Below are 21978 nucleotides of genomic sequence, written 5' to 3'. Positions count from 1 at the left end.
TTGCTGTGATTCAAAAGATGCCCGCAAGGAACACTTAAAGTGTGTTTTTGGGACACCAAACCTTCATTCTTTAATTGTTGCAGGCGAAAGTCAGGAAAGCAAATGATCATCTACACAACAGAACAAATGCCAAAAAAAACCCTGCTTCAAGTAATGGAAAAGAAACAAATCATGCTTAGACCAACTTTTTAATGCGTGAGAGAGAAAAAGTCTTTATTTTTGCCATGAATCTCTTCAATTTGCAAATCCTAGCATCCAAAACACACCTCATGCCACACAACTGAAGCAAATAATCCAATCTTTTTAGTCTCTTCTCATTCTCCTTCTTTATCACATAATCTGTCCAACTGAACCATTTCAATTTATAGTGTTTCCTGTATTCACAGACTCTAGGGGAGAGAGGTATGACTCAAGACTGCTTCTTTTCCCAAAATTTTTATCCTCTCTCACAATATTGTGTAAGCTGAGTAGAAATACTTATTATCTAAAGTAAAAAAACCTCCAACTTCTAACTATGCCAAAGTCCTTCTATTCATCTCAAATCTGCAGCTAGTTCCTCAGCTCTAAAAATGACAGCAGAGGTTCAGACATGTTAAAGCCAAAAGGGACCTTTACTGTTCTGCAGCCTGATCACTGCCCTGCATGGATGGTAGAAACCTGCTCTGAAACCCCTGCAAGAAAACCATTTCTATTGGTTGAGCCAGCCTGCCTAGCTAGAATCTATCTAGCCAAAGTCATCTCACCTTAAATTACAGATTGTAAATGCTGGACACATCATACATGCTTTATGCTTTATTTTGCTACATGGATTATTTTTTTATCCCGTTACTCTTTTGTAAATATGTACACTGTGAATGTAAATATAAGATTGGATCCAGCATTCCTAAGCATTTAAGCAGCTAATTTTCCTCCATATCCACCTTAAAATACTTTGTGCTCTTTAGGATCTTATGCCAAATCCTTAAAGCTGTACAACATATTCCAGAAACATTCCTACAAGATGCCTGCTTTGCAAAATAAAACTCCAAGAACTATTGGACATGTTCAGATTATTCAGAGAAAGAAAGAGCTGATGCAAAGGATTTAGGAACTATGCCTCATTTCCTATTCCAAATAAATTCAGTAGCAAAAGTTGCTATTCAATTACATTTGCTGTTGAATGTGATCCTTAGAACTACTTAAAATTCCATTTTCTAAATTATCATGCTACTGATCTCACAATTTAGATTGGTGTCTGGTGAGATTTGGGCCCCAACAGAATGTGTCCTGTTTACAAGAAAGCTTAATTAGCACTAGCATCTCTACACATTTAACAGAAGGGATCACATTCCTCTTCCATGGACAGTATTTGGTTGGTAGAAGTGTCTAAAAATTGTGTTACATTTTTGCTGACGCTTTCTTCTTAAGCTGCTTTAGCAGACTTCGCAATATCCTACCTGATAAAATTTACTTTGGCCAAAATTAATCAGTCAGCTTGATGTCCTAACATTTACTTTTCTCTTTTGTTGTTTGCAGTGCTTCTTGGAACTGGGACAAATATCAGGCGTGTGCTCATGTAAATCTGAGGTATGTACTATATAAATGAGGCCCCAGCTCTCGCTACCTAGCTACCATCTGAGCTGTATTCTTAGATCTTTATTTCTGAAAGGGATCAGTTTTCCTCAGGTGCCATGAAGGCACTCGTAGCTTTAATACTGCTTGTTCAGCTTCCAATTCACAAAGCTGTACCAGCAGCTCCCCCTGCTCCCTTGGGCTGTGATGACCCAGAATCTGAAGCAGCAGCTGAAGTTGCTGTGAATTACATTAATGGCCACAGTCATCATGGATACAAGTTTGCCTTAAACAGAATCGAGGATATCCGCGTGGTACCCCAGGTAAGTGAGGAGCTCGCAGGCAGAACACTGTGTTCACCTGGGCATGCTTGGAAATCACCGAGGGCCTGCAAGGGCTGTATCCTCACATGGGGAAATCAGCATGGCTCTGTTGATTTAAATGGGGCAAGGACACCTGGTAGCAGTGGAGAATCCAGGTCACTGGAATGTATCTCTCAAAGAGCAGAACAGAGGGGGAGAGAGAAATGTTCAGGCATTTTTGAAATATGCTAGAAAGGGCTCGATTTACAAATGCAGCACATTTGCTAGGGCAGATCAATCCAGGTGCTGATTCGTAAGCCCAGTAGCTAATCTGGAGAAAAACTGAGGATAATCTTTGAGATGCAGGTAATTACTTATTGGCTAAACACATACCTATCAAAACTCCATGCTATTTGTGATTTTGTAGTAGGCATTAATTTTACCTAATGTCCCATTGAGCTGCCAAGGGGTCTAAATGGAAATAACAGTGGCTTTTTTCCCCCTAAGATCTATTGCCGTCATTGTAGACATCTAGAAAGGCCATAGAAAAGGCCATGAATACAATGTATGTGCCAATTCAGAACCTTTGATTCTCTTAAAACATGGAAAATAGTCCCATGAGTGAAAACATGACATGAGTGATAGACATGAGTGAAACTCTGTGGCTGTTTTCTACTTGTTATGAAAGAGAGGATACCAAAAGATAAGTTTAGAAAAGACTACAACAGACATAAATGAGATTAGAAGCATGTCCAGAGTTACCCATACAAAAACACTGGAGACACTGCTTTGTTCATATTAAGGCTTTTACACTAAAATGACTTAATTGGTTTAAATGGCATCACTCATGACTCAAATATCAGAATCAATCTGGGACCTAGGGAACACAAGGAACTGTGTCCTGTGTTACAGATGCAAAGGAACTGATGCAATTCAGTGTAATTCCAATGGACTATGCGAGACAGGTCAATGTTCACTGGTGTTTGGGATCTGGTTATAGAAACATGATGTTTTTTCATCAAAAATAAAGCTGCTGTCTTTTTAAAGCTATCCAACAAAATAAAATTAAGTTAACTTAAGAGAACTGACTCACTACATACAAGCTTGACTTTCCCAAATTTATGAGCCTGTTCCTTATTAGCTGGAATAAACTCAGTGTGATTATCTTGACTTACTCCAGATTTGGAGTCCTGTTTTTTTTTTTTTTTGTTTTTTTTTGTTTTTTTTTTTTTTGTTTTTTTATGAAGTTAAAAGTAAATACCTTTTCATTTACTCTGGTGTGTACCTGGAGCTACCCATGATAGTCAGCAACAGAGGAAGTGCAGCCCCAGGGAAGAAATCTGGTGATGTTTTGTGAAGAAATTACATAAATTCCAATGGTTTATTTTTTTTTCTTTCAGGGGCCAAATAATGACATCATATTTCTTGAACTTGACTTACTGGAGACCAAGTGCCCTATTCTCAGCCCTACACCTCTTGAAAATTGCACAGTGAGGAGCTTTGCAGAACATGTGAGTACCTGAACAATACCAGCTGGGTCCAAAGGTGCATGTTCAATATGTTGATGCCAGAGGCCAGGCTAGCACCAGATTCCCAAGCAAATGTCATATCCCTGTAACAGCCTTTAACCACCCAACCACTTGTAAGCTCCTTGCTGACTTCACTGCCTTCATGTCATGAAGGACTTCACTCCTGGATTTCTTTCATGTCCTGTTATCTGAAGAGGACAGATCTCTGCCAACATAACATCCCACACACAGTCCATGAATGCCATGGGGCCTTCTTTAGGGGCTCCAGATTCAGTCAGATTCAGTCACTGCCTCATTGCAAACCAGACAGGGCAGGCTGTCAATGTGTGCAAAAATACCCTTCCCTTGGCTACATGTGGGTTGTTACCTGGTGCAGTTCCACCAAGCCATCTCTTCCTAGTTACAACTGCAGATGAGCTATTCCCTTCAGATAGGGCTCTGCCTTTGAAGTAACGCGCAGCTGGAATTTACTGGCCTCTGATATTTTGTTCTTATGCAAGTGTGATCCAGCTGTGAGACGCTTTCCCTGACCAAAGCAGTGGAAATGTTGTCTGAGCCTGCTGTTTCTAGAATGGGGCCCAATTCACAGAGCTCACTAAATATGAATCATGATCTACCCCTGTATTCATCAGGGCTCAGATTCTATTTTCCATCAGGGGGGAGGTAACTCTTACTGTTCCCTCTTCCCAGTGACTCCAGCTTTGCCTTTGACATCTCTTCCCTGCTGGATCATGTTGCTCACAGAAGGCAGCACACTCTGCTGTTACCATGGCCACTGACCAGCTGAGATTAGTGAGAACGTTATCAAACAGCTCTGCGGAAGGTCTTAATTCATTAGTATTTATATTCTTTGCTCTATATGAGAGACAAACCTGTACTAAATGTCCACAATCTTGCTACCCTGGTACTTTTGATACTTTTGAGATGCAGATTTGGATCCAGATTTTGTAGCTCTGATCTGCCTTTTACAAAATCACAGACATCAGGACATGCCTAGCAGTGCCTTTGCCATCAGACTGGTGTTGCAAGGAATGGTCAGCCAGGATCTATTCTTTGAAATTTAGTGGCCCTTTATCAGAAAATCCAACAATGTAACCCTTTGATTTTTGTGTCTCTCTAGGCAGTTGAGGGTGACTGTGATGTTAAACTGCAGAAGGTGGATGGGACATTATCTGTACTCGCTAGCAAATGCCACTCACATGCAGGTAAAGGCTTTGTTCTGTAGGTTTGAATCTAGAGGCTGGAGTATTTTTATAGCAGTGGTTACACTTCAGTAGCTTTTCTGATTCTAAACTGCTGGCTATAAATATGGCATAAAGGACAACAGTTAATGGGTTTTCTAAATCCAGACCCCTTTCCTGGTTTCATTCCTTTACAAACCCACTGTTTCTCTTTGCTCCTCTTTACTGTGACAACTAAGATACTGTAAGACTAACTGGGGAGCAAGTCCCAGATTTGAGTCTTTTCAGTCAGCAGTTTAACCTTAAGAATTTGATTCCTTGTTGGTCTGAGTTTACTTGTGCTTGTTGGTCATCAGAGTGCCATTGGCAGATGCAGCTTTTTTACTAAATCCAGCATTTTCAATACTGCCATGGGAAAGCAGAATGTCTATTCTGCCTGCTCAGCATGAGATCTCTTTGCTCTGTACGAGATGTCTACAGTACTGCTGTCAAAACTGATGACTGAAATAACACACACAAACACAATTCCAATGAGGTAAGATATCTTCATTTTTCTACCATTCCTTGTGTGAGCTGAAGCACCTTTTCACTGGTGTCATAGAGAGGTTTCCAGAAAGAAAATTTTCTAAAAACTGAGTGAGAACACATAAAATGTGCCACTGAAGTCCACAGCACTTTTCCTTGCAGAAAGATCTGACTGGCCAAGTCGTGTGACACAGTGCCATCTATAGCCTGCACTGGAAAAATTCCTGCCACTTTAATTTGGGACAAGCTTTTAAACAGTGCTTTGTGTTACTGAATAGGCCTATAATGCCTTTCTAAACAATTTACAATCTGATCAAAACATGATCTATTCCTCCTGCAGACTCCAGTGAAGACATTCTCAAAGTCTGCCCTGACTGTCCACTGCTGGCAAGTCTGAACAACACAGAGGTGTTAGAGACTGTGTCAGCTGCACTCAATGACTACAACAGCAAAACCACTGATTCTTACCTCAGACTCCTTGAGATCGGAAGAGCCAAAATACAGGTAATTTCTAGAGCTATGTCTAGCCTTTCATGTAAACATAATACTTCATCTACAGTAATTGTGCACTGCTACCTAGTTATGTTTGCAAACAGACACAATTTACATGCTCTAATTCGCCCTCCTGATTTGCTTTTAATTTCCCAACTATTATGTGTCATTTTAGCCACAGGATTCCCTTTCATTCCAGTGGGAGATGAAGCCACAACATTTGCCTTTTATCTTTTCTCAGCAGCTCTGCGGTTTCTGAGTGCAAAGTCAGTCAAACATTTTTCCTGTTTTATCAGTATCACCCAGGGCACGTTGTTGTTACTGAGTTTGCTGTGGGTGCCACGAATTGCTCTGCAGAAGAAGCTAAAGCCAACGTGGGGGCTTGTCAGCTACTGCCTGAGGATCAGTCTGTGAGTATGGCAGCACACCAGCCCCAGCCTCCCCAGCTCTGAGGTACAAAAGCAGCATCATGCTGGGATGTGCTTGCACTGGAGCAGGAATAGACCCCTGTGGGGATCAAAGTGCAAGAGATGTGTACCATCATGATATGTTTTTCAATGTATCATTCTTAAAGCTATATCACACCTTTCTCTTTTCTCTAAGGTATCTGGACTGAATTCTCATGGATTTGAATACATTTGAAAAAGGCTTGAGGATCAAAGACAGAATATTTTTAATGAATAGACTATATATTTTTGTTTGTTCTTAAAATGAGCACCTGAGAAAATCAGGCGCTTTGTACTGGACAATAAACAGTCACATAAAAAAAACCAACCAAACAAACAAACAAACAAAAAAACCCCAACAACAACAACAACAACAAAAAACCCAGACTGTTTCTCCCTCCTACAAATCCAATGCTATCAGTTCTGATATATATGCTCTTGAGAATTATACTGTATACTTTACCATGTTAAAATTCTTCTGTTTCTGATGAAACTGAGTCCTAAGCAGTTTTAGGGGGTGGGAGCTCTTTACCTAGATTCTTATATATTCTATCCCTCCCTCATATCCAGACATAGAAAGGCTCTTACTATAGAAGAACAGAGGAGTTTCCCTTATTTGCTGCTTATGCATTTAGAGATTTTTTTTTAGCCCAGTAGGTTAAAAAGCAAGCGCTTTATTGCTCAGATAAAACACAAGAACAAGTTGCCATTTCTAAATGTGCTGAAATTAAAAGTTCTGATCCAGCCTCCCTCTATTTTCTAATTATTTTCTCTTAACTGTGTTCTGCTTTGCCAGAATTTTGGTTTCTGCACAGCAGTGATGGTAAAACGTCCCTCACAAGACCTTCAGGTGGACTGCCAGTTGTATGGACATCAGGTACCAGCTCCAGATATTCCCCTGCTTTTCTGGGCATTCTAGCCTACTAATACTGTTACAAGGCATCATCTTGAGTTTACTTGTTTCATTGTAGACTGCATTAGCCACCTGTGATAACTTTGTATCCTAAAAGCCAAGGCAAGGTAGCTCCTGATTATCCCATGGATTTCTGTGCTGGGAATTAAGTCACGTCTGCCATCCATGCTTGACACAATTTGCCCTCTTGACCATCTGGGAGATTCACATGTCTATCAGGGCAAAGGGAAACAAACTCTGCTCATCTAAAGGGATGGGGCAGATAAATGTAAAACAGAAATCAGCATTGTGAGGTTGGAGGCTTTTAGTCCTTAGACATGACTGAATTCAGGGACCTTGTCCCGCACTGCTGTAGCAAGGGGAGGGAAACATGCACCTCTCCATACTCTCCAGGTATTTTAGCCTACATTTGGTCTCAGGAGGACTAGGTGGTGGTTGAACACTTCCTATGGACAGCAGCTCTTGGTAGCTCAACAGTAATTAGCTAAGAGGTATATGAAAGAGAAAATGAGACAGCTGGTCTTGAATGTTTCATCAGCTGTGCAGGTGGCCCTGAAAGATCATATAGCATAGAATTTGGTCCTAATGATTCATTGGCTATAAAATTGTGTTCCTGGGTTCCTGTGCATGGGTTCCAATGCAAATCAGACTTCTGTGATAGTCAGGAACATTTGAACCTGGGTTACAGGCCTATAGCTATTTGGGAGCAGGGTACCTAGTTAGATATCAATTACCTGTATGTGAAAAGCCCCAAATCGCTGAAAACCAACATGACCTGTTTTTATTTTCCAGCCTGGAGTTACCTATGCTCATCCAGGTGAAGACACATCAGCAGGACTAGCACCCAGTGCTGTAGGTGTCACAAACCATAATCTTGGGCTTTTCCACAATAACCCCGTTGCATCTGAATCCAGCTCTTCAGAAATTTTGCGTTCCATGCTCTCAGCAAAATCAGTAACAAAGAGAGCAGTTGCAGAGGCTGCTCAGCATGACAAAGTACCTCGCCCAGTTGGCTTTGTGCCTCCTCCTCCTCCCTGCCCTGGGAAGATTCGCCATTTCGATATCTAGGCTGTGTTTCAGACATGCAATGCAGCCAAACTAAGGGATCAGGGCAACAGCAACACACAGACCACAACAGCAGCTACTAATAGGTGAGAATGCTTGACTCTGAGCCTGAATGAGTTTTACCCTCCAGAGAGCAGAGCCATGGTCGTGGTCTTGCAAAGGCCTGCTCCAAAATATCGATGATTACAACATATAGCAGTAGTTTACTTTGCATATAGGGATTCTCTAGTTAAAATACAGAAAATATTGTTTCAGTGAAACTGTTGTAAGAGCTATACAACAGTTGTAGCTTTGTGACAGAAACACCACCTGAAAGATTAGTTCACAATAAAATGTTCAAAGCTTTGCTACCTTCTATCTGTATATATTTTCATTTAGTTGTCAAGTATCTCCTTCACAGCATTATGAGTCATATTCTGGGCTTGATTTCAAAAACACTAAGCTCCTGCACTTCTCATCAGCTTCACTGGGATGTGTGGGTGCTGAGCACTGCAGAAAATCAGGTCAGTCCTCCCTTTTGATCACACACCAATAACATTAAAGAAGTGGCAGGAAAAAATTACTTTTCCCTTCCACCTATAATGTTTCCCACCATGTACCTACTTTTGATATCCACCAGAAGTACCTCAAAACTTTTGGACATGGCACAAGAGCATCCATGTCTATGAAAAGAGCAGAGAGTCAGGACACTCTCATTGCTGGCAGGCTGAAAGCATCAATCCCTGCAGCCAAATACATGTGTATTGTCTGTCTTCCAGCAGACACACAGGTGCAGTACAATCATGGGGTCCTGCATGGTCTGTGTGCATATGAGGAAATACCAATTCAAGGGAATAAAAAATATATGACTGGCATGTATCTCATATAACAGGGCCCTGACAGGAATGGCAATTTACCAATATCGTAGCAGTCAAATCTTCCCTGAATTTCTGGCACATGTTAGAGGCAGAATCTATTCTAGGTAGCAAATTAATAAGGAGCTGGGGCCAGAAGGATCTTTACTGCCAGCCAGACTGGAATTCTGCAGGCCCTGGGGAGCAGTCTCAAAGACAGTCATGAATGTTTAACCAGGAACAGCACTTGCTACAAGATAATTATCATGCAGGCAGCAAAAAATTGCAGAACACATGTCATTTCTGAACTCTTTCAAATAACCTGTCCTGTACTCCTAGTTACAACCATCCAGGACTCAGTAAGCAACACAACTAACACTTGCTCTTAGTGATAGTGCAACAGATCACAATACAGAAAGGTTCTGCTCTGCTGTGTCAATGGGGAAGGGAAAAGTCATTGGCACTTGCACCAGTGCTTCAGCTGGGTGTGTAAAGAAAAGGGAAATCAGCCCAGACTCTATAAACCCCAGCCTAATGTGATGGCAGCACACTGCGGGCAAGCTCTGCCTGCGAAGGCAGCTGCTCTCACATTTCAAGCAAATGCTGAGTTTTACAGGAAGAGTGTTGTGGGCAATTGCACCAGCCACAGCCAGTCAGTGGCTCAGGGTGTTTTTGCTTCTCTGTAGAGCAGTGACTCCAGTATAACCTGCATGCAGCCATTCCTTCAAAAAGTGCTAGTATTAAGCTCTAGAAATCTCTTAATGCAGTAAGATAAGAGGTCTTCCTATCTCACTGCATGAGACACAGCACAGGATTTAATGAAACTGCAACAATTCTGTTTTGCATCACTGTGGCACCAGATACACAAAACTTTTCTAAACCAGGAATCACCATTACTAAACTGTAGAAATTGTCTTCTATATAATGAAATAGAAACTAATTTATAGAAGAGAGAGTGTTTTCCAGGCTTAGAAAATTTTCTGATGGCAGAAACAATGTTTATAGAAGGGATCCATGCCCCTGGAGATCCCTGAAATCCAGAAATGCTGCAGTTTCTTGTTGCCTTTCCAAACCACACAAAGAAAAGATATGTAGCAGAAACATCTGCAGGCTCCATACTTCACAGATGTTCTCCTGTACCTGGTGAAACCAATCCCTTGTTTTCTAAAACAGGAAGAAAAAAATTTTCTCAGTGCATTCCACTTTGGTAGCTGCACTTCATCTTCTCCTTAACACTTGTCCTCTTAAGGACATGTCATGCCCCCTTACAGATCTGTTTTCCATGATTGCTTTGAAGCAACCACTTTGTCTCCCACCAGTATAGCCCCATTTTCATGTACCTGGGCCTTACTAACAGATTCAGTACTTAACAATTGATTCTCAGGGCAATGAGACATATGAAATGGTGGTACATGAAATACAAATGTCTCCTCCCTTTAAATGCAGCATGAAGAGTTTCACCAGGTCTGCATTGCTGGCTGACAATGTTTTTCAGCTTTTTCAGACGCTGCTTTGCAAAAGCTCATGTACTTCATGTGCTGCTTTGGCTGAACATGCTTGGATTTCCCAGCTGTGTCCATGTTTTGAGGTCAGCACTTCAACAGAGAAATTTTTCCTTTCCAAGCAGAGGAAAAGTACAAAGAACAGAGTCAGGGATATAACAATCCCCTATTATAAGAAGCACTGACACAGCCAGTACTAACTGGCACCCATCTCCATAGAAATGCCATGCACTGTAAGGATAAAGAAAATGAGTTATTATCCTTTAGCCGCAGGGGAAGCATCCCCAGGCACAAGGAACAATGGGAGCGGGTCTGCATCGCTGCTGCTGTGCTTCCTGTACTATGGCTACAGCAATGTTTCTCAACATTCACCCCTTGTATCCCATCCCTCTGGGACACAGTCCATGCATTATCCCTCACCCAATGCATGAGGGGCTCACTCTAGCAGCCATGTGTCCCTTCTGTCCTGCTATCAGAGTTTTGCACCTTTGCCACCAAACAAAGTCTTAGAAGAGTTTCAGCTCCAGTGCTGTTGCAGGTCTTCTGGCTGTATCTATAATCCCAGCTTTCTATGGACATTCCCTGGGACACATTCTGCTGTCTCCCAGATGGTTTAAACACTTTTGGGCTAAGATTCTTTACACAGCCAGTAAAAAAAGTGGCAATGTAGAAATCTTTAACTACTCCAAACATCACAGTAGTATTGAAGAGACAATTATGCCCTTCACTTACACTTTTTCTTCCTCATTCAATAGAACTTTCAAACTTAAAGGTACTTGGTGTCCTCCAGCAGAAAGGTGCAATCACAGAGTCCCATGACAAAAAATGAGAGCCAGGGACACAGTAACCCAGCTTCTGGTATCCTTCAAGGTGAAATGCTGCAGAATTGCCCCTCAGTAGAAAACCAGTGACACTTACTGGGATCCTCCCCTAGTAATGGTCCCTGTCACTTCTCCAAATCTTCAAGATAGAAGCTACTTGTAAAGCTATTCCCCCCTGTCTCCAGCATGGAGGTCCTGACAGCTTATTCACAAGGCACACTGCTGTCATTTCAAACTAAAGTTTCTCCAGGAAGAATTTGCTATGACCCTTGAGGGATGTCAATGCCTCCAAGGCTAAGGAGTACCATTCAGCTGTAGGTATCCAGATGAATATAAATGCCCACAGAATTAATCCAAACTGAGCTTTCTATCACAACCAAACTGACTGCATATAATAGAGTCAATATATTTGTTTAAAACTGTCACTTAACAAAGTGCAAAATCAGTCAACCTTGTGGCATTTATCCATTTTATGTTCAAATTACTGAGACCTTTGTCTTCGTTTTATTTGGCAGAAGAACTGGATCACTGACAGAACAGAATTGGAGCCAGACCTGTTCTGCACATAGATTTATTCAAGCAAATCTGGTTTCTTAAGGAAGCAGCTTTGTGTGTGCATTCTTATCCCTTGCCATGAGGTCAAAATCGCATGATCTGCCCAGTGAAGTCCAAATTAGAGATGGAAAGCCAGGAGGAAAAAGTGATGTCTGGTCTCAGAGGGAGCAACAACACTTCTGTAAAACCTTGTAATCATTGACTTAGTGTTTACTGTTGCAGCTGTAGGTTTAAAGGTGATGGTCAGTATGCAATAAAAAGGGGGCACAAGTTTATAAAGAGACACGGCTCCACTATAAAGGTCTGTTATCTCATCAGGTCTCAGCCCCTCCATCCTGACTGACCACCCTCATCTGCAGCACTGGCTCTCTAAGCAGGATGGTTTGGCTTGCTTGGGTGCTCTTTGGCATGCAGGTGCTTTGCTCCTGCACTGCTGCCCCTCCTGCCCAAGGAGCAGGGGCTGCCCTGCTCTGCCCCCGCTGCGATGATGCCGCAGTGGAGGAAGCTGCAGACCTGGCCCTCCGCCAGGTCAATGCTGACCGAGAAGAGGGCTACATACTCAGCCTCTACAGAATTGTCAGTGCCCTAGAACAGCCGCAGGTAAGTCACCCTCTTGCTCAATATATGCTCCTCCCTGTGTCTATTTCTCAGAAATATCTACTTGAATGAAGAAATACTTCCAAAGGCAAATGCAAAGCTCTATTCACAGGACTCCAGAGGCCATGTCAGCTTTATGCACAGACTAGAAACAATTTCATCACACTGTGGGCAATTAGAGAGCAAATCTCAGTCATGACTCTCTGCTGCAGGCCCTTGGAATAGCTCCAGGCATCAGTTCAAATTTGATATGAAACACCACTACTCTGATTTAATTTCATTTTACACCTTCCTCCCACTGCCTTGAGCAGTTGGAGTGCAAAGGCTAGTAAGTCAGAGTGTGTTTTGCACAAAAGATATGAGCACTAACAGGTGTAAACACATCCTGCTTGGGACCAAGGAATTCCTTCACAGACTTCTAAAAGATGACTCATTCTCCAGAAGAAACCTGAAACCAGTTCAAGGGCAAAAAATGCACTGGAAATACCTACAGAATATCACTTCAATTTCCTCAAGTATTGTATTTCTCTGTGTGAGCTTAATTTATGACAATTTTGTGCTACAATAACTGAATCTACTGGCACTAACTAAGGACAGCCTGAAATGAATTCACAAGGGCCTGCAGCAGATTAGGCACTATGGAAGCCTGCTGCTAGCATTCCCTGCAATGCCTGCTCACTTCCCATAAGCTTACCTGAAAGGCTTAGTTCTGAACGCTAAAGAAAATTAGGCTCGTTGCCAGATGCCTGAAGATCTGTGCTGGCAAGGATATGACATTTCTTCCTGCTGCTCTTACAAGGACATGGCACCTGCAGGCACACTGTGGACTCCAGCAACCCCAGATCTCACAGCTAAAGATGCTCTGCTGTGTTTTGTACTATGTTCTCTGTATTGCCTTGCTCAGGTGACAGAATGTGCCTGCTGAGCAACTGGATCAGGTCTCTTCACAATTTTTCTGCATGATGCAGGTGAACTGGCCCAGAATCCACATCACCAAGCAGGGACTTAGGTGCTCAGACCCCTTCCTGGGGCTATTTCATGGAGTTTGGTACTCAGACCCCATCCTGGGGCTATTCCCTATTGACAATAATTAGAGCCCCCTATGACCACTCTAGAGTGCAGCATGGTAGGGGCAGACATTCTGCAAACCACCTCACTTATCTCTCTACTTCTCCCTTCACCTGTGCCAAAGATATCTCAACACTGGAGAATTTTGGTCCTGGGCTGTGATTTGTCTGTCACTCAGTTTCCTAAAGACTTAACTTATTGCTTTAGAGCAAGCATACTTTGTTCATCTGTGGGTTTAATTTACTTATTTACTTCTATGATTTCTTTTTTTTTTTTTTCACCTATTATTGTATGCTGTAAATAATGTGTTTCGAGACATTGCAATAACAAACTAGACATTCTAAGCCTTTTGTCCCATGGTTGCTGGAACTGAGTACAAAAGGAGCAGTACTTATAGGTTCATGGACAGTAACATCCTTATGCCACCTCCCATTCCTCTCAAAAAAATTAAGAAGTTTTTTTTTTTTCCCTGTGCACCAGTCAGTGGTCCTTCCTTTCACTTTCTTAAGCAGTACTGAGGATAAAAACATTTTCAAAGTTACTTCAAATTTAAATCTGCCCTTAAGCAACCTGTGGTTCAGCTTTGCTCTAATTGAAACTAATGAGCCATCTGCTATTAACTTATATGCAAGTAGGACAGAGCTTGCTTTCATACAAGATACTCATGATTAGCTTCACTGACAGGCACTTAACCAAAATTACAAAAACATGCCAAAATATTTCATTTATTCCCCTTGCACCAGGTCACCCTTATGCCACATCTCCTCTGGCTCCCAGTGCCCAGCACACATTGCAGCCTGGCACCTGCAGTGCTGAGGAAGGATCTCTTTGGCAATGGAAAGATATACAACTTTTTATTCAATACTAAGCAGATATCAAAAGGCCTTTGCATAATGGTCTTGCAATGAAAATTAAAATAAGGATGATTAAATCTTCAGTGATCTGCCGAGCTCTGAATAAGCTCCAAATTATCATTTCTCTGGGGGAGAATGATACATACAGAAGCAGGTAGACCAAAAGATGTGTAGATTTTGTAACAAACTTATCTGCTTATTAGAGCTGGTATTATACAAGAGACCTATAGGCAACAAGAAATACAATTTGGTCTACAATTTTGGGAGACCAAAATCTAGAAACATTTAGTGTTTCTAAGATCACCACTCTTTATAATAAATATTCATGATTCAGCTGAGGAAACATATCTAACACCAAACACATTTGATTATAAGAACATTTCTTTAATGAGGTATTTGTGTGCTTTTGCCTCCAGAATACCTTAACAACCAGTTTGAAAGCTCAAGTCACCAATTCCAAATATAAGACCCCTTAAAGATGTACATTTTTCTTGGCTATTTCTTCTTCATGTGGATAGTCTTAGTGATGGCTTTTTTCTTACATTTAAAGTTACAAATTTGTACCAAATGCTGCACTACTCCAAAACACATTTTCAGCAAATAGCAGTTACTTTTTGACTGGTCTTACTTTGTGTTTACTGATTTAGGCTGTATTAGCTATCATATTAAAGAGAATTATCATCATGGTGTTTAGATATCTTGTATGTAAACAGAAAATTATGATTAGTCCCTTCCACAGAAGGATCTCTGCAGCCAGGTGTGGGGATATTGCTGTGGCACTGCACAAACAGCACTGCTGCACCTCAGTGTCACTCTTTGTCAAAATAACTTTTGATCTTTCCACAGCCTTCAAATTAAACCTCAGGATTAGTGTAAGCAAGCCCTGAGATCTCAGCGTAAGGCATTACCAGATCACTTTATAGAACACTTAGGAAAAAAAGATAATTTGAATATACAAAAAATAGTAGAAAGCATGAGAAGTTGCATATATAAGAATAGAACTAAGAGACAATGGTAACAAAACAATTTAATAATTCTTTATATTTGTTTTAGTTTTGCCCTTTCATATTTAAAGGGTTTAGTATTACTAGTGTACATGGTAGAGCTCACATAAAATCACCATCCCTCAGATCTCTATAGGTGTGATCAGAGTAGTTTGTATCTCTCAATCTGCTCAGAGCTCCAGAGCAGACACCACTTAGTGGTTTTCTAAGCAGTATGAAGACAAAAAAGCCAACAGTACTCCAGCTTCATAGGCCCTATGGACTGACATATAGACACTGTTAAACAGAGACCAGAACTAAAGTCAAAATGATACAGATATTGGCCCCAGACTTCCACAAGACTGTTGCCCCATTTAGAGTTTTCTCCACAAACCAATGAAATCAAGCAGGGATGAATGAACACTGCTGCCATTCAGTTTTGGTTTTTCTCCCCCTGCAGCAAAGACATAATCTCAGTCTAAACATGCAGCTAACGCTCACATCTAAGTTCTTTAGGTTGTATAAATGACATCCAGCTTTCCACTAAGGATATAAATAAAACATGATCCAACTAAGCTGTATCCTTGATAAATATGCTGGAAAGGTGCTTACCCATGTCTACAGTGGAAGCAGAATGAGGAGCTGCACCATGCAGCATCTCATCTTCCTGCACTACACGATGTAAGCACTAGATATACAGAGCTGTATTTTTAGTCCCTCCTTGTACTTCTTGCCTGGAAAGATGAGCCTGAATTGCTTTGTGCTGCAGTGAACTGAATAAAGGTTTCTGGACTTAAGCACAGGTCAGAACTGGACTGAAGCTTTATGTGAGTCTGAGACATCCATGTGACTCTGCAAGGTCTCTCACAGAACTCCCTGACAGCTGAGAGAATATTTAAGCTTCTCTATCAATGCAGCCTTTGCCTCTTTACAGCAAGTGCAAAGCATCCAGACTTGAAGAAGACACTGCCCTAAGAAATAAGATATTTCTCTCTCTAATGCCTGCTGGGAATGTTCCATGTTCGCAGTTTTTTGTTAGTTGTGGTATTTACAATCTCATTCTTATTTCAGGCAAAATAACATACCTTTCAGATCTGATAATAAAATGCAGTTGACAGTGAAAACATCAACATGTTTAGCCTTTATTCTTGGGTTCTGGTTGGTTCCAGAATCAGAAGAATTAAACTGACCAAAGGACTGTTCTTTCTATAAAGCTGGTTAGCTGCATGACCAAGCCTGTTCTAACAGGACCTGAATTTCACCTGATTTGCCACTTTTGTCACAGAGATGTTCAGTTCTCAGGATATCTCTGCATTCCACCTGTGTGTTTTCCATTTCTTCATTTCTCCTTTTTATGAGTCCCTACTTTTCTTGATACAAAATTGGGATGTGACCCTTTTGTTTCTTGTTTTCAGGAGATCACTGGTTCTGTCTTCTATCTCATCTTGGATGTCGTAGATACTGAGTGCCATGTACTCAGCAAAAAGTTGTGGAAGAACTGTAACACCAGACCTGCTCATTCAACTGTAAGGATTTTATTTTTCTATTTAATCTCACATATGATGAGTTATTCAGGTACTACTGATGACTGCAAAAACCCTACACTTGCATTTTTAGTGGGCAGCAAAGCTTAGAAAAAAAATTGAGGGCCATTCTATAACATCCACAATTTTACTCTGTAACCTTCTAGTCAGTTTATAGACTGGTAAGATTTATTTTAAAAAGTGGAAATTAAAAGAAAATTTTTGACCAGAGCTAATAAAGAGACCAAACTAAATAGTCATGCTAGGACACTATTTAGAGTAATGGTTTACTTTTTATAGCAACCCTATAAGAGTGTATTTTAAAGACAGCCTGTCAAGGAGGGAATTAAAAAAAACATACTTTTATATAACATGTGATTTTCGGTTTAGTTTAATTCCACTTTTATTCTGACAACTTTGCAAAAATTGCACTGAAATAGGAGAAAAAGGAAATCTCAGCAAGATAAGCTGCAAAGACAGAAAGTGGTCCAAGACTGTTGCTACAGGTGACAAAAACTGCTCTGAACAACTGAAAAAAAAACTCTTAGAAAATGAAGAATGACAAGGAACAAGGCTCTCATATATATATCTATATATAAAGTTATGATTAAATTTTCCTGGACTGCTTCTAAGGCCAATCAATTTTAACTTTTCAATGAAAAGCTAGAAAAAAAAAAATTCTACTCACTTCTCATTACAGTGTTTTCAGCAGAAAAAGGGCACAAAGCCTATATGGTTTATATGGCTTCAGTGAAGCCAAGAAATGCATGTCCAGAGGCCTTGAGCACACATGTAGGAATATCTAAGAAGCTCTCAGAGAGCATACTTTCAACTCTTAAATATAAAAGCACAATGGATATTAATAGGTCAATATTTTTTTCAGCCATAAAGTCAGAGTTTTTTTGTGTGCAAGGATGACCCTACTATGCCACAAAACTGATTTATGGTCCTTCCTACCACTCTCCCTATGATTATAGGGAAAAGGGGGAAAGTGGAAGACAGGTGACTGGATCCATCTGAATTATCTCTGGGTGTAAACTCTCTGAGCTCCAGACATAGAGCCAGCCCAGGACAGAGACCCAGGAGCACTCTGTGACACTTGGGCACTTCTCAGCTGCCAGAAGAGTGGCCCTGGGCAGGCCACCCAGCAGTCAAGCACTGCATCTGTATAGCTCAGAATCACACCAGGGGATGAGCTGGCCTTTTGTTTTTAAATGAGATGCTTAGAAATATGCTTCATTGTCATTTGAGTATTAACAAAACTTTTGTATTGAAAAGAATTCCAGAAATGCAAGAGGAAAATAAACCACTCCTGTCTAGGTACTAGATGATCAGTAAAGGGTACAATATTAATTGTTTCTAAATGTTCATATTGTTTTAGGTTTACGGTCAATGCAAAGCAATTATCTATATTAATCAGGCAAGAAATATTGCTCATCTGAATACTTATGAGTGCACTTTACAACCAGGTATGTCTTTAACATACTTTTTATAAGAGAACTGGAAAAAAATCTTTGCCAAATAGCATTACTTTAAATTTTAAATGTAATTATGACTCTGCAGTATCTTCAGCTTCAGCTGCCCTGATTTTCTCAAGTCAGTGATCATAAGGCCAGGGAGGTAATGCAGCTCAAAAGAGTTCAGTAATAACTGTTTTAACCTCTGGGACACTCAGCAGAGCCTCTAGATGGGCTTTTACCCTCTGAACCAAAAAACGTTTTTGTGGGTTTGTGAAAGGCAAGGAAAAACAGCAAGCCCACTGTGAATAGGTTGAATTTTTCCTTTGGTATCTGCCTCCACTGCAACATTTTTATGGGTCTGTAAATACATAAAGATTCAAAATTATTGAGGGGTGCAAACCACATATTCTTACTCCAGGGGAGTGGAAGACGAGTAGGCAGGGTTGGGGTATAGATGCATTTACAGTGACCTACACTGGCAATGCTTTTATGGTTATGTCTTCTCTAACAACATTGTTGTGTTTGAATAAAAAGTTCCAGGCAAATATATTTGGTCAGTGTGTCCTGACTGCCCAGTTGATGATTCTCCAACTAAGCCTGAATACTTGGAGGCTGCTGTCCGAAGCCTTGCCAAGTTCAATGGAGAGAGTGAACAAACTCATTACTTCTCAGTCCTCAATGTCACAAGAGCTTCAATGCAGGTAATCCAAGGCTCATCTGATTGGCTGAGCCCTCAAGAATCCTTCTATTAAGAATATTCCTGATCTTTGTGATCCAAGTCTCTGATTCCATTTCTTGCAAAAAGAAATGCAGAAGTCAAGACATAGACTTACTTCCAAAGTTCAGAAAAGCTTCACTGTTAACTCTTTCTTCTTCCACCACCATGAATTCACATTTCCCTTAATAGAAATTATTTAATAAAGCACAGTCATACCTTCCAATACATACCTGTAATTCACTGAATGATTATAAGCATGGTTTAGAACTAATTTTAGACTAACAGAGAGCTCATGATCTCATGGCTAAATACTCTTTGTTTACCACAGTATTATCTAGTCTCTCTAAAATTCAGTATGTGTAGATAGCAAAGTTTTTCTTTATCTAAACTGTCTGGTATTACTACAATATACTATTTAATCCCTTCAATTTTCTAACCCCAATTTCAGAAATAGTAAAATGATCTTGTTCATTAAAACAACCAGATATTGTCAACAAGACACTGAAGAGGGTCTTTGGCTATGTAGTTCTATGTGGATGCTAATTTATGACAAAATGTAAACCCATTTCCACTACACCAATCTATGAGTTATTAAGATTGTGCATATATAAGAAGTAAAAAAATGACCAGGCAATAAAGCAGCACTGGCAAAAAAAAAAATCACTGTAAAACAACTAACAGTAATGCCCAGGTATCACCTGTTCCTTCCATAGCAGGAGTTTTTAATAAATTTCAAGCTCAGTAGAAATTCTTTATTCTTCCTGACCCATGCACAAGTTCTAATTGCCACTGGCCTCTCATTTACAGTGGGTCATTGGTCCTGCACATTTTGTGGAGTTTTTAATTCAGGAGACATCTTGCTCCAAAGATGACGTGGTTGCTGACATCTCGATGTGTGAGCCACTTCCACCAGAAGTAGCTGTAAGTACATTTCCTTGTATAAACACCAGTTTTCCAGATACTATGATTCCTCAGCAAATATTTAGTATTTATTTCCTTGGCTCTTTGCAGACAAGAACCAAAATCCACAGTGATCTTTTTATGGATCATAGCTCTATAGTGTCTTGCAAGTCTACAGACTGCTTTAGAATAGAGAAACATTTCAGCAAGAGTTCTGAATTCTTCCCAGAAGTCTATAAGCAAAGAAAACAAAAAAAATACCATTCAGAAAAAGGTGGAGTAGCAATCACCTCACAAAATTGAATGAGTCTAAAGGATTTCCTCCAAAGAAACAGACATAGACAATAAATCACTAACAATGCATGAAGAGTATATTCATACTACGATCAGGTCAGCTAAGGAAAACATTTAGGAACTAAGGAAAAAAAATGTAAGATAAACTGGAAAACTGTTGTCAAGAGGTAACATTTCAAGCCCCATCTTAAGTGAGATCCAAGCCATGATACTTATAGCCATAATAACTAAAGATGTATATACCTATACACAACGACTAGAAACAGTATTTTTGTCACAGTTTCTTTCACTAGTATGGCGTGAAATTGGTTCTGTGTGGAAAATTATATTATGTTTCACACAGAACTTGCCTGCATAGGGATATAGCTGCAGGAGAACTTAAGCAAACTGTTGTAGTTTGGCCTTTAGTAGCCAGCTTAGTTTTGCTATTGTGTTACCTAACCCTCCTTTGCAAACACAGGGCCTTTATCAAAACACTGCCTGCCTTTGTGAGGTTGCCAATCCCAAAATAAAAATTTGCCCAAGCTGTTTATCCCTACAAATACACTTAAAAGCTATAACTATTCAGCCTTTCATAATCACTTACTTTACAAGATAGGAGCTTAGTATCAGGGCTCCATGTGAAAAGATGCTTGTACTTTCTTCTTACAGAAAATCGGTTTCTGCAAAGGCTCCGTAGTAAACAGTCGTGCGGAACAGTTTGTCACAATATCCTGTGAAATCTTCACTCAGCAGGTATTTCTTAATCTAATCTTAATATTGCAAGAGTAATACTCCTTTACAAAACAAGTATTGAACTTTTGAAAGCCTAGCCATTTTTAAGATTTCTTATTCACAAAGATGTGCTTCAAGAAAGTGATAAGGCCAGATCAGGAAGAAATCTCTCTTGTGATAAAACGGGCTGTTGTTGGGTGGATAAAAAGGCAATAGAGTGAGTATAGAGACAATCCTGCAGAATGTGTTCAGAACACCCTACAATGAAATTGTAAATCACAAAGAGAATGCAAGGGGATATTACTGTAGTTACCCAAGTTTCATGCACCCATCTCCACTGGCACAAGAAGCAGTTACATCCATTTAGCCTTTGAGCTTCTGTTCTGTAGCTGGTCTTGGAGGACTAGAGATGCAGCAGATCCTTAGTGTGAGGGGTAATCTTCATATCTGAAGGAATTTGGAACTGCTTCAATTTAGATAATGCTTATTCCTTGTTATTTAGGATCCTGCCACTGAAGAGGAAAACCAGGAAGCTAATCAGACACCTGGAAAATCCATGCAGGATCAACAGGCTTCCCCTTCAGATGCCAATCCTTTTTCCCCACACCTGGAAAAAACAGTGGGCTGGGTTAAAATTCTACCCCCTTCAAATGAGGACATCACTTTCCATAACCTAAGAGAAAGTCAAAATGAACATAAAGACAGAAAGCCAGTTCCTCCTAAGGCTGTAGGATCTGCCCACAAGTGTGATGGAGAAAAGACTCAAGTAAACAAACCAGATTTAACCAAACCAGTCACTGGACCCATTCTTCTCCCTTTTCCTGAAGAACCTTCTCTATCAGATTCATGTCCAGGAGAAGCAAAGCAGACAGAAGGCATCCTCCATCCTCTGATAACTAGAAAGCCTACCACAGTCTAGCCAACACCCAAGCACCTCAACTATCTGCAACAAAATAACAGTAAAATGGCAACATGGTTTTCAATTTGTGTAACACCTTCAAATAAATAAACAGTTTGTTACAGTCATCTTTGGCATTCTCAGTTTTACGAAAGCACAAGAACAGATTGGGACAAGAAATTTAACCGAGGCATTTTCCAACAAAAGTATTTGGCTTTTAATTTTCAAATTTCCCCCACCAGGCAGAGCATGAA

At 40.4% G+C, this 21978-nt stretch overlaps 2 protein-coding genes across 2 annotated transcripts; both read left to right on the top strand.

Annotated features, from left to right (window-relative positions):
• Positions 1–1591: 1591 nt before the first annotated feature.
• On the top strand, positions 1592–8359 carry AHSG (alpha 2-HS glycoprotein). Its single transcript, XM_053986590.1, has 7 exons — positions 1592–1874; positions 3254–3364; positions 4503–4587; positions 5429–5592; positions 5877–5990; positions 6823–6903; positions 7732–8359. The coding sequence occupies exons 1-7, from the start codon at positions 1671–1673 to the stop codon at positions 8005–8007; spliced, it is 1035 nt and encodes a 344-aa protein (XP_053842565.1). The 5' UTR covers positions 1592–1670; the 3' UTR covers positions 8008–8359.
• Positions 8360–11996: 3637 nt separating this feature from the next.
• FETUB (fetuin B) lies at positions 11997–21852 on the top strand. The gene is made up of 7 exons (XM_053986589.1): positions 11997–12315; positions 16633–16743; positions 18122–18209; positions 18735–18901; positions 19726–19839; positions 20764–20847; positions 21329–21852. The coding sequence occupies exons 1-7, from the start codon at positions 12094–12096 to the stop codon at positions 21743–21745; spliced, it is 1203 nt and encodes a 400-aa protein (XP_053842564.1). The 5' UTR covers positions 11997–12093; the 3' UTR covers positions 21746–21852.
• The last annotated feature ends 126 nt before the right edge of the window (positions 21853–21978 follow it).

Source organism: Vidua macroura, chromosome 10 (genome assembly GCF_024509145.1).
Source record: "Vidua macroura isolate BioBank_ID:100142 chromosome 10, ASM2450914v1, whole genome shotgun sequence".
In the NCBI taxonomy this organism is placed as follows: Eukaryota; Metazoa; Chordata; class Aves; order Passeriformes; family Viduidae; genus Vidua; species Vidua macroura.
This window is presented reverse-complemented; position numbering and strand designations above follow the sequence as displayed.